General features: G+C 39.7%; 1 protein-coding gene across 2 annotated transcripts in view; it reads right to left on the bottom strand.

Moving 5' to 3' along the window:
* The window catches only part of TMEM266 (transmembrane protein 266), an 84,768-nt gene that overhangs the window by 33,215 nt on the left and 33,250 nt on the right, over positions 1–18,303 (bottom strand). For both annotated transcript variants that reach the window (XM_058847227.1, XM_058847228.1), the window contains 2 exons: positions 10,738–10,892; positions 6,786–6,859 (listed from right to left, as the gene is read on the bottom strand). In XM_058847227.1, the coding sequence (XP_058703210.1) occupies positions 6,786–6,859; positions 10,738–10,892 (229 nt within the window). The remainder of the gene's footprint in view (positions 1–6,785; positions 6,860–10,737; positions 10,893–18,303) is intronic.

Genomic DNA, 18,303 nt, shown 5'->3' with positions numbered 1-18,303 from the left:
GCCTCCCAACCCAGAGGTGCACCCTTCAGAACCAGCTGGGCACAACTGGGGGTAAGCTTTGAAAGCATTTATTCCGTATGGAAGCTCTTCAAGCTGTTCACCAGCACTGTCCCTCTTAAAAAACCCCATCACCACTGAAGTGCCAAGAGCCAGGCAAGGCAGTCTGTCCTTGGTGACCCAACTGAGCCCCACTGAGGTGCCCCTGGGCCAGCACAGCTCCAAACCAGCCCTGGCTGTCCCCACTCTACCTCTGTGTGTCCATGGCAGAGAGAACATCCACTGCTGCTGCCACAGCTCTCGTCCAGAAGAGGTCGAACCAAAGAAATTTGGACTGTACTGGGCATCTCCTTGATTGCTCAGTATAATAAATACTTTGACTGCAAATGAAAGCATTGGTATTTCTTATATATAACATTTTATTATTTTTTCCAAAGCAATCAAAAATATATTTCAGACAAATACATATATATTGCATTTGATTGTATACTGTCTCTGTACAGAATTTATTAAAACTGAGGACCTGTAGCAGAATCAGAAAAAACACAGAGACAGAAATTAATAACCCAGTAACTTCCTACCTACTGTTCAAGGAGCAAACCGAAAGATGCATATGAATTAAAAGAGAATTGCAACTGTAAAACATTAATCACAGACAAAACCAAGGTTAGTCACAACTGTACCATTTTTAAATACAAGAATCTAGAAGAAAAAGGGAAAAACTGGAATATCATCGCTGTTTCCTACTGATGTGCATGTAGCAAATGCACACACACAGTTTTGCATTACACCACAGGCATTCTGCATTTTTGAATATAGATTTGAAAAAAAATAACACATTAAGTATCAGTGTGAGCATTTTCCTGTTAAAGGAAAGTACTGCCAGCTTGGTTTTTTGTACTTGAAAAAGAAAGCCTTAATGTTTTTTGACTAGAAATATTTTAATTAGAAAGTCCTTAACACATATATTTTTTAGTTATATCAGAAATACATTTTTCTTCTCCTAAAAGCTAATTTATTACATAGAAGTCTGTCCAGTGCACTAATAAAAGGCAAATGAGTGAACAGTTCTGTAAACTTCTTTAAGCTGAAGTAAACCCAAATAAAATTTTAAACCATTTTTCAGACAGAAATTCAATTTCAAAATTGACAAAGTCTCCTGGTGACACACATTTGTTTGCATGACATTAACTGTCTGCAGTGAAGTTTATGATGAACTGTGTGATGCTGCAGGTTCTCTCTCTAATTCTGTAGGGAAACTTGGCAAAGTCCTTTGCTGAGCCAGCTGTGTGAATTCCCACAATCTGCATTTGTCAGCTGACTGCACAGTACATAGGTAATTTTAAGTACTTTTCTGCTTGCACAGTTAATATACAATTTACTACTCAGTGAGTCACTGCATCAAATCCCTCTGTAGTGGGAAGAAATCACGAGGAGGCAGCAGAGGAGGGGAAGCTGGCCCAGCAGGACAAGGCACAGGAGAGCAACTCTGCATTTCAGGATGGGGTAGGGATTGGGCAGGAGATAGGATGGAAGAGGCTGGAAAAATTTTCTTATTTCTTTCTTTCGTTTCTCCCTTTGCCACAGAACTGATCTATATCTTACAGAGGCTCCAGAAACTCTGTAGATTAAGCTTTTGCCTTTTTGGACATATCTCATAAGACCAAATACTTATTGAAAGCTCTCCAGAACAGCTTGTACCTGATCTGTAATTTATAACCCCTCTCATCTGGGTGACTCCACAGAGGCCTTAGCTCATCGAGTCCTTTGAACAATCCCATTGCCACCTCCTGGTGTGCTGGTATTGAGCTATCGAGCTGTCCCAGCACATGCTGTGCTCAGGCCCACCAGAGCCCAGAGGAACATGCTGGCATGCTTAAACCAACACATCCTTTTGTTTCCAGGGCACAGGCACCCTCCTGACAGAGCTTCCCTTTAACCAAAGCTCTGAAACTACAGACCCCACACACCATTATCCAATACAACCCACCCCCATGTCCTGCACTCTGGAACTGCTGGGGCTCCATCAGCTCGTGGTGCCACAGAAATCATTCCCTGCCAAAGCCTGGTGCCATGAACAGACACACATTGTGTTCTCTCTCGCTAATACTACCAGGACATCACACACCCAAATGCACTTCTATTTCTTCTTATGTTCTCTCAATACTCTCACAATATTAATTCTTAGCATATGGGTAAAACCAATGAGTTTTCAACTGACAATTCTGTATTGATTTCCAAGGGCTTTTAAGGCATAGGAATAGCTCAGCAGAGACTCTGCCACACATGCACAGTGGCCAAGGAACTGGGCTAAGGCAGCCCTGCATCACAAGTTCCCTCTGGGCATGGTCATACAAGCACTAACACTTCTCTCTGAAACGTGGTGTAGGAGGTTCTGCACTGCCACCATCAAGAGATGGAAGCATAGATGAAGCACTGACAGAGCACACTGTAAGTTAGGTGTACTATTGGAAATGAAATGGGCAGACTGGTATTTCAGGCAGATGTCCAGCTAGATTCCCAGAACTTTACAGGACCATTTTCCATGGCAACTACTTCTTGTGAAGCCAGAAAATTGCTTAGTTAAGAAATTTCCCAGTGTATTAAAATTTATTTTATACACACTAGCAAAGAAAAAAGCCTAAATTTCCCTTTATAGATCATATGAATATATAAAACCTTTGTCTTTGTTCCTAGACACCACTACTCAATCCATTTAAAAAACAAAACATATAGAAATGAAGTGCATTTATGCGCCATGAGAAAAGTTGTGTGTACATGGAATAAAAGTAAACACACAGAAGAGAAACCACAGCTTACAGAAGATTAAAAGATGATTATTATCTTTCTGCTCAGCTCTTTGAAGCTCACAAATAATATAACAAAAGTAACATAACTGAGTTTCTCTAATATAAATTATGAATTTGTTAAGGGAAAGGCATTTTTACTTAGTTTTGCCATTTAGGATGTTTTTCTTTTTTAACAGAACCTTAACAGCAGTCTCCCATTAGAGCTTTTATTCCTTTCAAGGGTTGCTATTAACAAGCAGAAAAGTGGCAGGTTACTATGAACGCTCCCTTTAAACATATAGGATGAGGAAAGCCTTGGAGTTTTTTCATCCTGTGAGCCATAGCTAATGAAACAGATTGTTCCTCAGCTGGGAGCCCAGACTTATTCTATTCAATTTGAGAGCTCATTTCTTGGGATGCCAGAAAAAATCTGTGAGTCAGTGCTTGCCTGACTTTGAGTACACAAGACTTGGTTCCTCCCAGGAAAACCCTTAAGTGCTTCCCTTCAGCAGAGTGCCTGAGTGCTGGGCTGCCTGAAGCACACAGAGCAATGCAAACAGCCAATCTCATGGAACTCCATTCTTGCACACAGTCTCATCAGTCCTAATGGAAAAGCAGAACTGAACAACAACCACAGAACCACGTACTTGTGGCAATGGGATACAACTGTTAAGAGCAGACTTCAATCCACTTACCAAAGCTCTGTGACATTCCCTTTTCTCAGCTAACTAATACCAAGGCTGAATTTGTCCCCTTGAGAGGGTGTAACCCCAGCCTTGCCTTGCTGCTGATACCAGGAATCACACCCAGTGCCTCTCTCTTCTCTTCTGCCTTAACATCTGGGTAACATTCGGTGCACAGACAAATCTTAGTGATGCATGTAAACAGAGAGAAACCACTAGTAAATCCTGTTCAAATACTTGGAAAAAAGCAAACAAATCTGATGTGCACTCCATTTGAATATAGATATTTTAATGCTGGAAAGTCACAGACAGTGACAGTATAAAATGAACAAAGTGCCTTTAAGGCTTGTGGCTGTAAGACAAGACTAGGGAAAGCAGGAAGATACTGCAAGAGCAGCTACTCAGCTCTGCTGGCAGCTGTTCTGGTGGCATTTGCCAGCTGCTGGCATGTTTAGCCCCCTCATTCTAACCCAGCAGAAAGCCAGTGCCTGTTTAACTTCAACTCCAATGCAACTTGCAATTGCAAACAAATACTCCACATTACTTGCAATGTTTTGAGAGCACCACCTTGAATCAGTCATATTCTTCCAAAACATTCCAATTTTGTGCTGAAAGTTTTATGGGTCTTAACAAGTTTTCTACAACTTTATTCTTTAAGCTGAGGCCTTTCTGAAGAATTGTGTATCCATATTTACAACTAATGAGAACCAAATTACAGAATAAACAGTAAACATCCAAATTTAGAAGAGGATACTCTGCTTTGGAAACAACCTTTTTTGAACACCAGAAACCTTGAATCCTTGCTTTGAGTTAAAAAACAATGATTGAAGGACTCATCAATTCTCAGCAGTTACATGTTATATCAAGGTAAAATAATTAAACCTGCTCAACTCTGAAGTATCATCCTGGCATGAACAGCCACAGACTGCAAAATCTCACTATAACACATGATCTCCTCAAGAAATCATCTCAAAGACAGCTGACTCATGGTATGGGAATCAGTGGGGGAAAAAAAATCCCCTGAAGAGACCAAAGGAGTAAATAAGATGAATGAAAAAAAAAAAAGCCTCTTGCAATTTTTGCAGTATTTTGTAATCTCTTGGGGGAAAAAAAAAAGTATGACAGAAAATTATACCCTCTGTTTTTCCTTTCTTAAGACACAATTCAACATGAACTCAACCTGGCATAAGGCCAACCTCAGCAAACCAGCAGGAAAGGTACACCTGAACTCTTTCCCAGACTGGTGGTCTCTGAAGCACATCCAGCTGCTCTGTGGAGCCACCTCTGTCTCTGAGCTGTCAAATTAATCCATATCCAAAAATCTACCCTGGTCTATGCACCGCACATGGTTGTCTTGTGCTGTCATTTTCCTTTGATCTAAATTCAAACCATAATCAAACAGGTGAAGGAAGCTACTTTGGAAGACAGAAGTAGATAATGAAGTGAGTGGTAAGTTCATAATAACTGAGAACAACAAGTAGACAAAGTAGTTCCAAATAATAATAAAAAAGAGAAAAGCCAACACACATCCAAAATGAGGATGGTGAGTCAGGGAATCTGTTTTGGCTCTGTGAAACATTTCTGTTACTCTTTTCCTGCAAAATACTTCTGAACTAATTCATCCACTTTGGAGGGTACCCTGTCCCAGTAGAACTGACACAACTGATTCCTTCCTTGAGCCAGATGAGCCCCAGCCTCAAGGATGTGTCTGCAGTGCCACAAACACCCCCAACAAGAGCTGTGCACTCAGGGAGGGACACAGGAGCAAGGTGTGAGCAGAGTGCAAGGGAATCAAACCAGAACTGCAGGCTGCAGTCCAGCAGTGGGGAAATGAGCAGCACAGGAGAGGCTTTTGGTGAAAGCAGCTCCAGAATGTAAAGGGGTCAGGTGAGCGTGGCTGTGCAGCCATGATCCTGTTGGGAAGCTCAGGATTACAGGGAGCTCCAGGGTGCTAATCCCCACAGAGGAAAGATTCTGGTGGGGAGAGGAATGTATTGCTTTAAAGGGAGTAGACACCACCTAGCAAACATGAGTCTTTGGGAATTAGGATGTGCAATTCACAAAGGAAAGACTGCAAGTTCTTTTAATTGTCTGGATTATTTTCAGTCATCTTACATGTAAGCTACAGCCCACCACCAGTGTCAAAGGATGGGGCCAGTAATGGGACCTATTTGTGCAAGTGCAGAGGGCTGGGATGCAGAGCAGTGTGAGATCCCTGCCTGCCATCAAACAACCCTTTCAGAAAGCACCCACTGACAACACCAGCTAAAAATCCCTGCTGAGAAATACAAAATTATACATGTAAATGTATTTCATTAGAAGCACCATGGAAATTACCAATCATATATCATGAGTATGAATTCAATACAAGTGATCCAATAAATCATTTGCAGATATCACAGCTTTGTTTTTTGATTATTGGTTTTTTTATAACCATCACCTTGTAACTACCTAAATTTGCTATAGAATGAAGTCATTAACAAACCTTTCTGGATTATATTTTCTCCTACAGAACAAAAAAAAAAATATTTTAAAATCTTTAAGTCCAAGCTGTCTTCCAATCTAACAAACATAAAACTTATTTTTGTGACAAGTAACATATGACAACCTGGAAAATACCAATAAAAGTATTTTGGAATATTTCAGGAGAGGTCTAAATGTCTCAATAACAATGACACCTCTCTGGAACAAAACTGAAAGCTCAGAAAGGCAGATTATCCCAGTTTTGTCATTTTTTACATCATGACTAGAGCCTTTTCCAGTACATACATTCATACACATTTTGGCAAAGAAATTCACCATTTGTTTCATTCTCTGACTAGGTCTATATGCAGCAACCTGGAACATATAAACTACTTTAATAAATTGTGAGAGAAGACAACTCTATTCTCAAAACAGACCTTTTTATATAAAACTCCTATGGATCTTTATTCCTGAAGAATATATCTTCATCTTAATCCTACCCTTTATACCCAGTAACACTGATAACAAATGGATCAAACTATCCTGTCCAGTGCCTACAGATTCAGAGATTATTATTTCTTTCTGCAGCTTTCCAATCATAATTTGTAAGGCAGTATCTTCCCTTCCATGTTTCCTTACCAATTCTAAGCAACTGACATACAGTGCTAATCTAAATAACATTTTTTAGTTTGCTATGTAGAAGCAGCAACAATACACTTTGGCTTTTTTCCTTAAAATACACTGTGCTACATTATTTACAGTCAAACTACTGTAAAATTCTTGCTAATTCCAGTGACAACATAAAAGTACTTTGCAGCTCTATATTGTGGTGAAAGACTTTCATTATACATACCTCTGAAAAGAAAACAGAGAGAATGACTAGGCTGATCCAGTGAATTACTCCTGCGAACTGGGAAGCACTTGAAACTGCAATTAATATAACACAACGAAGGATCATTAAAGTAGCAGAGTGCAACTTAGGTTTAGCATAGTCAGTACTGCTGCAAGTTACATATGGTAAAGCTTGCTTTCTTAGATTTTGCAATGGAAGTACCACAAAGAGGATGGGATGCAATGGACATGGAACTCCAGCCTTGGCAGCTGCTCACCCTCATTCATCATGTTAGGAGTTCTTCACTGGAGCTTTAGCAGATCCTGCTGCTGGAAAGCAATGGCAGACACAGCTCAGGTCTTTGATGCTCTGCCACTGCTCTGTGTTCTCACCCCACGTGCTGCTTTAGTACAAGATGTATAACTAATTCCTGTGTACCTAAAAAGGCAGATCTAGGACTCAGGAAACAGAATGCTCCACTATCCCCACATTATTCCTTGTGTTCAGTCTTTGACAATTCAGCTCAGCTGATCAGTATTTGTCTGGAGCAGGGGCTTAAAAAATAGTGCTCAAAATGGGCTTCAAAATACATTTCATGCTGACAGAAAAATACAGAAAGTTCACAGGGCCCCCTAACTGAACTGCTAGCAATTCCTATTTCCACATGCTCCCAAGTTTGGACTAAGGGAATGAAGAGCAAACATTCTCTCCTCCCCTCAGGATATTTGTGAGTCTACCATCCCCACAGCAGCCAGACCAAAGCAGTCTGCACAGTCCTGCAGTGTCAGAGAATGACTGTGTAATGGCTGTGTGCACAGAGGTGCAGGGCTGTGGTAGACTGAACTGTGCCCCAAGAATATACAGTATGAACACACTAAATGAAGAATTTTATTTTAAAATCAGAATCGATTAATATGGGAAGCAGACAAGAAGGATGTAGGAAATCATGATACAAATAAAACTGAATACGCCCTACCACCGGAACTGCCACTACTGAAGCTCTTTTGGGGCTTGATGAGAGAATTTGCTGCGCTGCAGCAGAGGAACTACTTAAAGGTGAAACAAATGGGCAAAATACAATATAATAAAGTTTACTAAGGCACTATATCTGTTGGGCGGTGAAGAACAGGAAACCCTTTGCATGCAGTTTTTCCAACAGGGCTCGACTGATCCAAGGCTCCAGCTGCCCCCTAGCGACAGAAAAAAAGACACAGCAACCAGGAATTTGGGAGGCGAAGTGATCCTGGCAAGCCGTGAGCGAGCAGCAGAGCAGCTGTGAGCAGCAGCACAGGCTCTCGGTGCATGTTGGAGCCGGTTTCCTGGCTGTACACACTGCAGGGGTGTGTGTGATGCTGCTGTTGGCAGCCCCGAGCCCCGCGTTACCGAGGCGCTGCTGCAGCCTCTGCGGGGCTCTGCAGGACAGAGCTGGCAGCAAGGGCTGCTGCCTTCTACACGTGCAGAACCTGGCTGCAGATCGAGGGCAGTACAAACACCGTTTTCTGAGCTCCTTTTCCCCAAAACTGCTGGGGATGAGGAATGGATAGCATGGTCTGTATCTCTGAGGCATTGGGATGTTATTTTGTTATCGCGTGCGAGGAGCTTTGAAGACAGACTTAAAAAAAACCTGATTACAGAACAGAGATCTAAAACAAAAGACCTATATTATATGTCCGTTGCTTTCTGGGATTTCTAATTCTGGTATGAATATGTTTTGTGCTAAAATACCCTAACAGGTCTCTGACCTTTCCACGTGTGTGACTTACAGTTTGCAAATGCAGTGTCCACCTCTGAAACCAACAGCTTTATGTGTGGGAGAAGTGCATCATGCAACCAAAGACTATACTGAAAGCAGGGGAGAAAAACTATACTCTAAAACATCAGGTTTCTTTTGTTCTGGGTTTTTTGTTTTGGTTTTTTGTTGGTTTTTTTTTTTTGTTGTTGTTGGTTTGGCTTTCTTTTAATAAAGGGAGGCTTCCTAAGTAATTACAGTGTATAGCATGGATTAGCAGTAATTATTATGGACAGAACTGGCAGTGATGTGCTGAAAGGTATCCTAATGTACTGCTTGGTTTTATAAAGAATAAGGGACCTTTTAAAATAGTAATTGCAATTTTGATAAACATTGTTATGGGCTAATGGCTTTTCAAATCATTAATGTGACACACATCCCTTACAAGGCACAACTGGAATACTTAGATCAGCCTCACTGAGACAGCCTTTATCTGATTTAAAACAAGACAGAAGGTATTCAAATTTGGCAAAGGCAAAAAGCCTCATGGCAAGATTCATTAGTTCAACTGTAAAGCATTAATACAAGTGAAATGTGTCCTGAGCAAATCCATGCAGGCAGGGGCCACTGAACAGTGAAGTCACCTGGCTCAATCCAATGCCTGCAGGTCATGCACAAGGTGTAAGATGCAGAGCTTTCAGCAGTGTCACATGCACCAGACACTTGGGGGAGCAATGATTCCTAAAGTAAAGCGTTCTTTAGAGGGTTCTTCAGAAAATAAATGGTGAGAAACTGGCTGCTTCCAGAGGAGAGTAACCAAAACTGCTAAAACTCAGAAAAATCAACAGTCTTTAAAAGCCTTTGTCTCTGCAAAAGGAGTGAAAATTCTCTACATAAACAGAAAGATGTGACATCTCAATAAATACTGTTGAAAGCCTCTTCCTCATTAAGGCCTTATACCCACAGTTAGCATTCCTGACTTTTTTAAAAGTGGCAGACTTGTCCAAATCCTGGACTTGCTCATCCAAAATTGGTGAGTGACCAGAGAGCAGAGAAAGTAACAGCTGTAACAGAGTGGCCATGCCCTGAACAGTGTGTGCAGTATGGACAGGTGGGTGGAAATGGGGAGCAACAGCATGGAATGACACATTCATTTATTAATCTTACAGAGTTTAAGAAATGCCTCCATATATCAATGAAGTCTCTTAAAGTTATCTTAATACAACTGCAATACCTGAATCTTTACTCCACTACGATCAATTGACAAATTGCAACAGTAGAAGGATTTCAAAAGAATAAAAAATTGGTTTGCTCAGTTTAAAGCTGCCACAGGAGACACCAGACACTCTTTTGTACTATTTACTCCTGCATTTATGGGATTGTCTGAACCCCAGCTGCCATTTCAACACATCTGTGATTGCATGGAGACACTAGAGGCTGCTCCTCAACATTTAGCTTAGGGGAAAGCTTAGGTGGTGTTTCTGGTCATGTCAGCTTTGTATCATAAAAGTCAAAAAAAGAAAAAAAGGGGTGGAATGGAGGAAAAGAAGAGTAGGGGAAAAACGATGAAATAAGAAGCAAAACAGCAGCATTAAAATTTCTATTGTGGAACCTGTGTAGAGTGAATTCAGATAAATCAAAACTCCATTTAAGCCATTATTTCACTCACAGTGTGTTAGCAAAGTAGAATGAAAATCTGTCTCATTTCAGTGCATTACAAGCTAGAAGGCTGTAATTTCAATTCCTATCCACTCAAGCAGAAGTAAATTAGTAAGAGGTTAACACCAAGTACCCTATTTATTTTTGTATGTTCATCACTTTTGTCTATCCACATGTGATGGGTATCAGAGATTAAGGTTGCACAGACTTTTCCTCTGTGCATATGTAATATGCCTGTAAAGAACAGAGCTTTTCAAGTACTAATGACAACACATTGTGAATCTCTGCATGTACACTCTGCTGCTATCCTTTGAAAATTTGTCCTGTACTGAATTTGTTATTTGATCTAGCTTTGGTCAGAATAATAAAGAAGAGACTGACTTCACTATACCAGGATTCCACAAGAACACATTTCTTACCTAGCCTGGTAATCATTTAAATGGTAGGGAAAAACCATCCCCAACATCCTCCCCCTTCAAAAACCTCCCAGCAAGTTAAGCCTTTATTTAATAAAAATTTTAAAAATTAAGAAGCAAAAATAATAATTAAAAAAAAAAAATAAAAAAAACCAATCCTCCTACTCACACTGGAGAAGCTTTATATCTATTAGGAGTTCCAGAGTCAGAAGAATCACCACCAATACTACACAGGCTACCAGGAAACTGTTGAGACTTGCACTGAGCAAAAATACCTGCCACACAGCTGCTCGTCTCCCACAGCACGGTTTTAGCCAGTTAGATCTAAGGAAATAAAATTAAGGGAAAAACAAGAAAAGAAAAGAAGAAGTAGTGAAAAAGGAAAAGAGCTAAAGAGCAGTGAACTCAAAATTCTAAGTTCTGCCGTTATGGATACTCTCAGCAATAAAGCACAAACACTTTGCAAAGTTCACTTTCACTGGTTTCTTTACCAAGAGACATGGAAGAAAAACCTTCAGCCTGGGATCTCCCCAGCTCTGGAGTGTACTGGTGTACAAGTGCCTTCAGTGTACTGAGTCATGCAGTCCTAATTATCACACACACATTTCTGCTTCCTTCCTGTTTCACAGGTTCTCATGTGCTCTTATTTTGACATACATGCTGCATTCACATATCAGTGAGTACCAAGGCACAGCAGGACTCTGCTATTTAGAAGATAATGACTTATTTTTAAAAATAATTTCTCTGCTACTGAATTTTCTGGTCATGCACCTTTATCCCTGCTCTATGTGACAGATCTGACAAGGGTTGGCAAATTTGGCTTGCAACAGTCTGTCCATGATACCATGAAAAAGAACAATAGGAATCTGGAAAACACCAAAGAAGCAGCTCAGTGACTCCACAACTACACTTCATAGTAGCAAAGGTAAGCAGCCTGGCTAGTGTCAAGCCTTTTGCCAAGGTTCTCTTGCTTGGCTATTTGTCCAACTCTCATCAATCTGTTTGTGGATCAGGCCAAGAATTACCTTGCCAGAGTCTGGGGGACAGCACACACCAGACCTGGTTTGGATGAAGTCACCTTTATTCAGAGGAAAAACAAGGTTTAGGCAGGATGCAGGAAGCTGTGAGGAGGCCAAGTTCTGAGGACCAGAACTCTAGAGGGAGCTGATAAAGCAATAAATGTTGCATCAGTGTTGTGCTAATGCAATTACAAGAGGGTTGCTAAAACTTTTTTCTTTTTGTTTTTCTTTTAGGGGTGTTGGTAATAGGAATAAGAGTTGCATGGACTTAAGAATCATAAAGCCCATCCTGATACTGTTCTCCTAACTCCTCCCCCCAAGTATCACTTTGATGCAGTACCACATCATTTCTCAACAGTGTTCTGCAAGGTTCCTGTACTGGCTCACCTCAGAAAGTTTGGATGGGATGGTTGCCTGCCACTTCAGATTTTTAAAGCACTGTAAATACAACATTAGGTAATGAAAAGCTGACATGATTTATTAACCAGGGTTTAAAAAGCTGCAAGTGTGGTGCAGTAACCCCACTGTCTGACTAAAATATCACCACACAGAAATCAGTGGTGTACGAGAAGATACAGTGATACTGATCAATTCCTAATAAACAGCTCTAGACTCAATAACTCACATTATAATCAAACACTTGGAAAAACATCACGGAATGTTCTCTCACATACTCACAAAGCAGTGCTCAGAGACTCGACACTTTTGAGCAGTTTCTCAGAATTAAGCATATCAACAACACTTGTAGTCAGATTGCCTGATTGCCTGACTGTAAAAAACCTCCTCAATTGACTCTCAAAGCTTCACAGAAGATTTGACAAGTGTTACTATCAGCAAATTGCCCTTAGGTTAAACTTTGTTATAGCTCCAGCCTGAATACAGAATATACTAGATTTCATATATTTCATATGTTGTGTTAAAACATAGGGGAAAAAAAAAAGACACTGGGATATGGCTGTTTTGCCAACTAGATCTTTTAATGGATTTTATTTTACATCATCTCCAAACAGTAACTTGTTTTTAATGCAACTATGATTTTGGGCTTAGGGTTGGGGTTTTTTTGGATATTTCTAACAACAATGGGGGGGGGGTGGCTCTGTTTAAACAGAACAGGATTTAACTCTGGTCTCTGCTTACATTTAGTTTCCTTTTTCCAAAAGACACATTATGCCAGTATTTTAATACTGCAGGGCAGCTTCTCCTATTCACAGAATCATAGAGGGCCAAAGTACCTGTCTCTAAAAGCTCTGCATAGTCAAGATTTTCCAGTATGTACCAGTAAGAATAAACCAACTGTAATACTTGGCATACAATACCTATAACCATGATAATTATTACTCAAGCTGCTAATTATTTATAGTCTAAAAAACATGGGATTATTCTGTCTGTTTAGTATTATTATTCAATGTTAATAACGTCAATTCTAAAAAGATTCTGAATGAAACTACCAGTTTACAATTGAAAAAGCAATCAGCTGAAGAGGTCAAGTACAGCTCATGTGCACATTTCCCCCTGTACCACACTCATAAAATATATAAATTGATTGCAAAGACACAAAAGGATTTGAAATTTAAGAATCACCTTCAGTTCTGTATCCTAACTTGCTACACCAAGGTGAGTTTGGTAACACGTGGATGGACAGTGATCAGCACCTGCACACCCCTGTCTGCAGGGTGCCTTGTTAACAACCACCCTGACTCCTGACACCCAAACCTCACCTCTGGAACCCTGGAACCTGTTTTAGCAGAGTAGTCTCTCTCTCTCCCCTCTGATGTTCTTTTATTCATTCAACAGATGAGAAATCTGGTTTTGGAGAAAAACAAGCCCCTACCAGAAGTGGCATGGGTTTGAACTTACCTTGCAAATTCTGGCCATTTCACCTGTGACACTGCGAAGCTACACTTAAAATTTTAAGCTCAGACTAGAAAGTCAGCTACACAGAATTTTCAAAAAACCCAACAAACCAAAATATAACTTACACAGCTCATAAATTAATGAAGGGATTTCATACTAACAATGGACAAGTAAAAGACCTTTTTCCCTCACTTCAGACAAAAAAACCCAAACCAAACATAAAACCAAAACCACCAAAACCCCACAAACTGTTAAAAACATCCCCTATTCTGTTCAAAGAATAATTTGAACATTCTCCTGGTGTTCTGACTGTGTTTGCTTGAATTCACAGACATGTGTGACTTTGGAAAACTTTCCTGCATGACTTTGAACAGGTTTATCAGGTATTTCAGCTACTTTGCCTCTACAACAGAAATAACATTTACCTTTCTTGCAATGCCTGGATGAAGTAAATAAATGTACTGGTGCAGGAAAATTTTAATTGTTGGTGACATTGAGCTGTAAGGTTTTGTTCTGAGACATTAAAATATATTTAGTTGATTTTTACCCGGGGTAATTTTTTTTTAAAGATACTTTCACACATGGCTTTGTGCAAAGCCAATCTGTCATCATCCTGTTAGCTTTACTAATAAACAGCTTGGAAAAAAAAGAACATAAGGCAAAACTGGGAAAGGTTGAACATATTCATCTGGTAAGGAACCACTACAAACAGTTTTTTTCAAGCTGTTAACAGCTGTCACTGTTTCTATTTTCTGGTCTTGTAAACAAATGCCCCAAAATCTGCGTTATACCTTACACTGTCTTTTTTTCTCTTTCTTTTGGCTAAACAGCAAGTGTTTGCACCTCACAAGATGGTTATGATCAGAAAACAGAAGGATGGATGAGATCCAAATTGCTATCTGAAGGAGCAGAAGGCCATGGTCAGGAAGTGACAGGAACACAGGCTAAATAACAATACAAAATCTGCCTAAGCCAACAGCAGAGTCTCACAGCAGGCTGCAGGGAGCAGCTGGAGGCCTGGAGCAGGAACTCCATGGAACACACAGAGCTATGCACTTCTTTTCTGGACTTCTACAAGCTTGGTTTAACTACAGAACTTTAACTATTGACAACACTCTCATCTTTTTTCCCCCTAAAACTTGTACTATTTCAAACCTCACTGAACTTATTGGAAGACTCCTGCAAAATTCTGCTTCTCAAATGGCAAGAGAGATTCCCTTGCTTTTCTCCCCAAAATCACCCATGGCCAATTTATACACATTCATTCCTGTGCCAATATTATTCTTTAGCTTGATTAGATCTTTTCCCTAGTTGGCATTTTGTCCATGATGCATTACACACTGTAATGGCAGCCACGTGTGCAATTCAATTAAAGCCCATTATTTTTGTAGAACAGACGCTCAATTTCTGTACCTATCCCAGCAGCCTCTTCTGCATGTGAATACAGACAACTGGAGCAGTAGATAATATTTTGGAATAGGCTTCATTAATTACATGAATGCTTCCCAGCTCTATTTGAAGTACTTGAAGCTTTCTAGGATCATTTGTGCTTTCTTTACAGGTGTGTAGCACACCATTTGTCTGTGTGCACCACAGACATCCTGTGATTACCTGGCCTTTGACTCCTCTCACTAGAAAATTGCTCGTTAGGTTTTTCCTTTTTATGCTAGCATCTTTAGTGGAGTATAACATCAGCTCAAAAACTCCCCTTAAGAAACATAAGAACAGCCATACTAGAACATACTGAACAAAGGCTTGGCATCCTGTCTCCTGCTCAGTGGCCATGAGCAGATACCTCAAGATGACTGAGAACATAGCAAACATCGATCCTTCTCCTTAATATTCTCACCCACTCTTTTCCATTTGGTCACTTCCTGAGACAGATGTGTTTTCTCAGGCTGTACTTAGTAACCTTCAACGAATTTCTCTTCCCCAAACTTGTTCAACCTCCCCTTGTGGGGATAAGCTACTCTCAGCCACACATTCTTCTGAAAGTAGCTTCAGGCATCTACTGCCCTCTGTGCCACAAACACTTTTTGTTTCTTTGGAACTGGGCCTTAACCTATTAATGTACCTTAGAGACTGTATTGGGAGGGGGTGTCTGGGTGTCAAACCTATTTTAACCTCTCAGACTTTGTAGTATCAGCCAAATCTCCATCAACCTTCTCTTTTCCAGACTGCAGAGTCCTAGTTTACATAGTAATCTCCAATGGAAGACGTATCACATCTTTGATCACTCTTTTTCTTTGATTCTTTTCCAGTTCTTTTATATCTACCATATTCTTTCTGACAGGATCAGAACTGCACTCATGTTCAAGATGAGGGCAAAGCTTCGATATATAGAAAGGCACAACAATGGCCTCCCTTTTATTCTCTTTTTCCTAAGCAATCCTAAGATCTGATTTGCTTCTAAATGCTAAATCTGATGCTAGATATAAATGTTGCTCAGCATTTAGCTGATTTTTTTACAGACCAGCCTTCTAAACAAATATTCCTCTTTCCCACATTTCCCCTTTCTCCTATGGTTTATCCATATTTCAATTTTTGCCCCAAGCCATATCTTCCCCAATTCAGACAACTAATTCCAGTGTCAAGCCAGACAAATTAGACTCATGTCCTTTCCAGTCTCCAAAAAGGACCTTTGCAAACAGTGATCTCTGGGCTACTAATGTTACATTTCTATCCTCAAAATCTACCTAGGAAAAACAAGCTCTGTTGGAAAAATACAGAAACATCTCCAAACAGAAAAACCCTTAAAATTGCTGACCTAGAAAATTAATTCTTTGTCTTACTTACAGTACAGCTCTCTTTACCAATTGATAAAAAGACATGGGGGAGATACACTCAAAGCACTGAGGTACTGGGATAAACACAATAATAAGCTACTCTGGAAAACAAAATTTACCAAGAGAAACACTTAAAAAGTCTGTACAGAAACAGAAACTTCTAAATCACTGAACACCTCTGCAACACAGCCCAAAATTTCATGTTTTCTCTACTGAAGAGCTGGGCAGAACAGAGAGGTTCTGTTGAGCTGAATGCTCCTTCTCTGCTGCAGTGCAGGTCTGTTTTGGACCACAGCACTGAGAGCAGCAGTGATAAAGTACTGCACAAAGAACAGATCAGCACTACAGTCTCATTCACTGCATCCTCCTCTTAGCATTTTGCACCATCTTTCTGGATTCACACTACGACTGGCAGCTACAACTAAGTTACAACTCACTTTTGTAAATAGGAGTTAGCTTGTTACATGAAATAGTTGTGGCCTCCAAAACCTTTGCACTTTATCTTGGGCTTGGACCTCATTATTCACTATTATTCCAGATCCAAGATCTGCAAAGGTGCATAAAACTTTTCAGAAAACTGACTACTTTTAATTATGCCACCAGATAAAGGCAAGAAAAGCAGAAACAAGAGAAATGTGAGACCTTGATATAGTCAAGCTCTTTTAGATAAAGAGCCTTTAAGTTTTGTACAAAGCACAAGTAAAATACCACAAAAAATCAAAAGTAATATCTGAAAACTGAATCTGAAAAGCAAAATAATAGCACCTACTTGGTACCATTAGAGAAGACAGAAGAAACACATCCTTTTTTCCCAAGGTAGGTGAATACATTCATCAGAAAAATCTTGTAACCAGTTTAAAATGAGCTCACAACTCCTCCCTGTGTTAATTTCTGCATCTCGGTAATTCTCTGCTCAGTTTTGGTTTCTCTTCCTTTTGCTCTCTCTCCTCATGGTTTTTTTTCTGATATTCTCACTGTTTAATGCCCTTTCTAGCTGTGACCAAACAAATCTAAGGCTATGAACAGATCATCATAAATTATTAAATTACAACAGCATGACTATTTTACAGCTAATGTCAAATGAATCACATTTATCTCTGTGAACTCTCAAACTTTACAGCTTTAGATGTAAAACACAGTATTTGAAAACACCTTAATGTTTCAAATGTTTAACATTAAAACTCGAGAGCTGCAATTTAAAACAAATACAACAAATAATTGAAAAGTTGGCGCACATCTCTCCCCCCTTGTTTTTCAACCCAAATAAACAGATCTTTATCAAGAGAAAGACTCATTGTCTATCTGCATATTCACATAATAAAATACATTCTGTAGTGCAACTATCTGTCAAATTTTTTTATAATTTATTGTGATGGACACCTATTAACTGGAACTTACATAAAATATAGTAAGGAGAGCTTTTCTTTATCCATGTATTAATTGCTGCATGTTGTAAATTTTTCTGCTATTCTCCATCACTTCTATTGGACATGATGTAAAAAAAGCAGAAGAGAGAAACTATTTTTTGAAAATCAGAGTACTTCACTGGGAAAAAAAAAGAAACTAAGAGTGGTATTTAAAGCAGTGTTAACATTTAAAAAATCATCTCACCTTTCTGGGTGATTAGCCTCCTTAAATAAATGTTGGCATACTCTTTGCACACAAACTGAGTTCAATACAGACACACCCTCTCCAGTAAATTCAGGACAGCACATTTTGTGTTTTGTTTGAGGGTTTCAGGTAGAGCAGAAAGGTTTTTTTGCCTGATTATACTTTCACTACTTACAGGTGTACATCACAAGCAGGCTTAATGTGCCTCTAATCTGCAGTCCTTTCTTTGTTGCTTAGCACAGGATCAGCACTGTCATCTAAATGTCTGACAAAGTGCCAGCTCAAAGTGTCCACAAAATTCCTTCAACAACACCAACAAACAGGAACTGACTGCCCTGAGAATTTGATGTGAAAAGGCAAAGACCTATCAAACTGCACAAAATAAGACTTTTATTCCAGTATTAAAGGCACAGGAATGTCAGCTTACATATGCTCTGTCTAACAAGTTAAAGACAGATCATAATT

This window comes from Poecile atricapillus, chromosome 11 (assembly GCF_030490865.1).
Source record: "Poecile atricapillus isolate bPoeAtr1 chromosome 11, bPoeAtr1.hap1, whole genome shotgun sequence".
Lineage (NCBI taxonomy): Eukaryota > Metazoa > Chordata > Aves > Passeriformes > Paridae > Poecile > Poecile atricapillus.
This window is presented reverse-complemented; position numbering and strand designations above follow the sequence as displayed.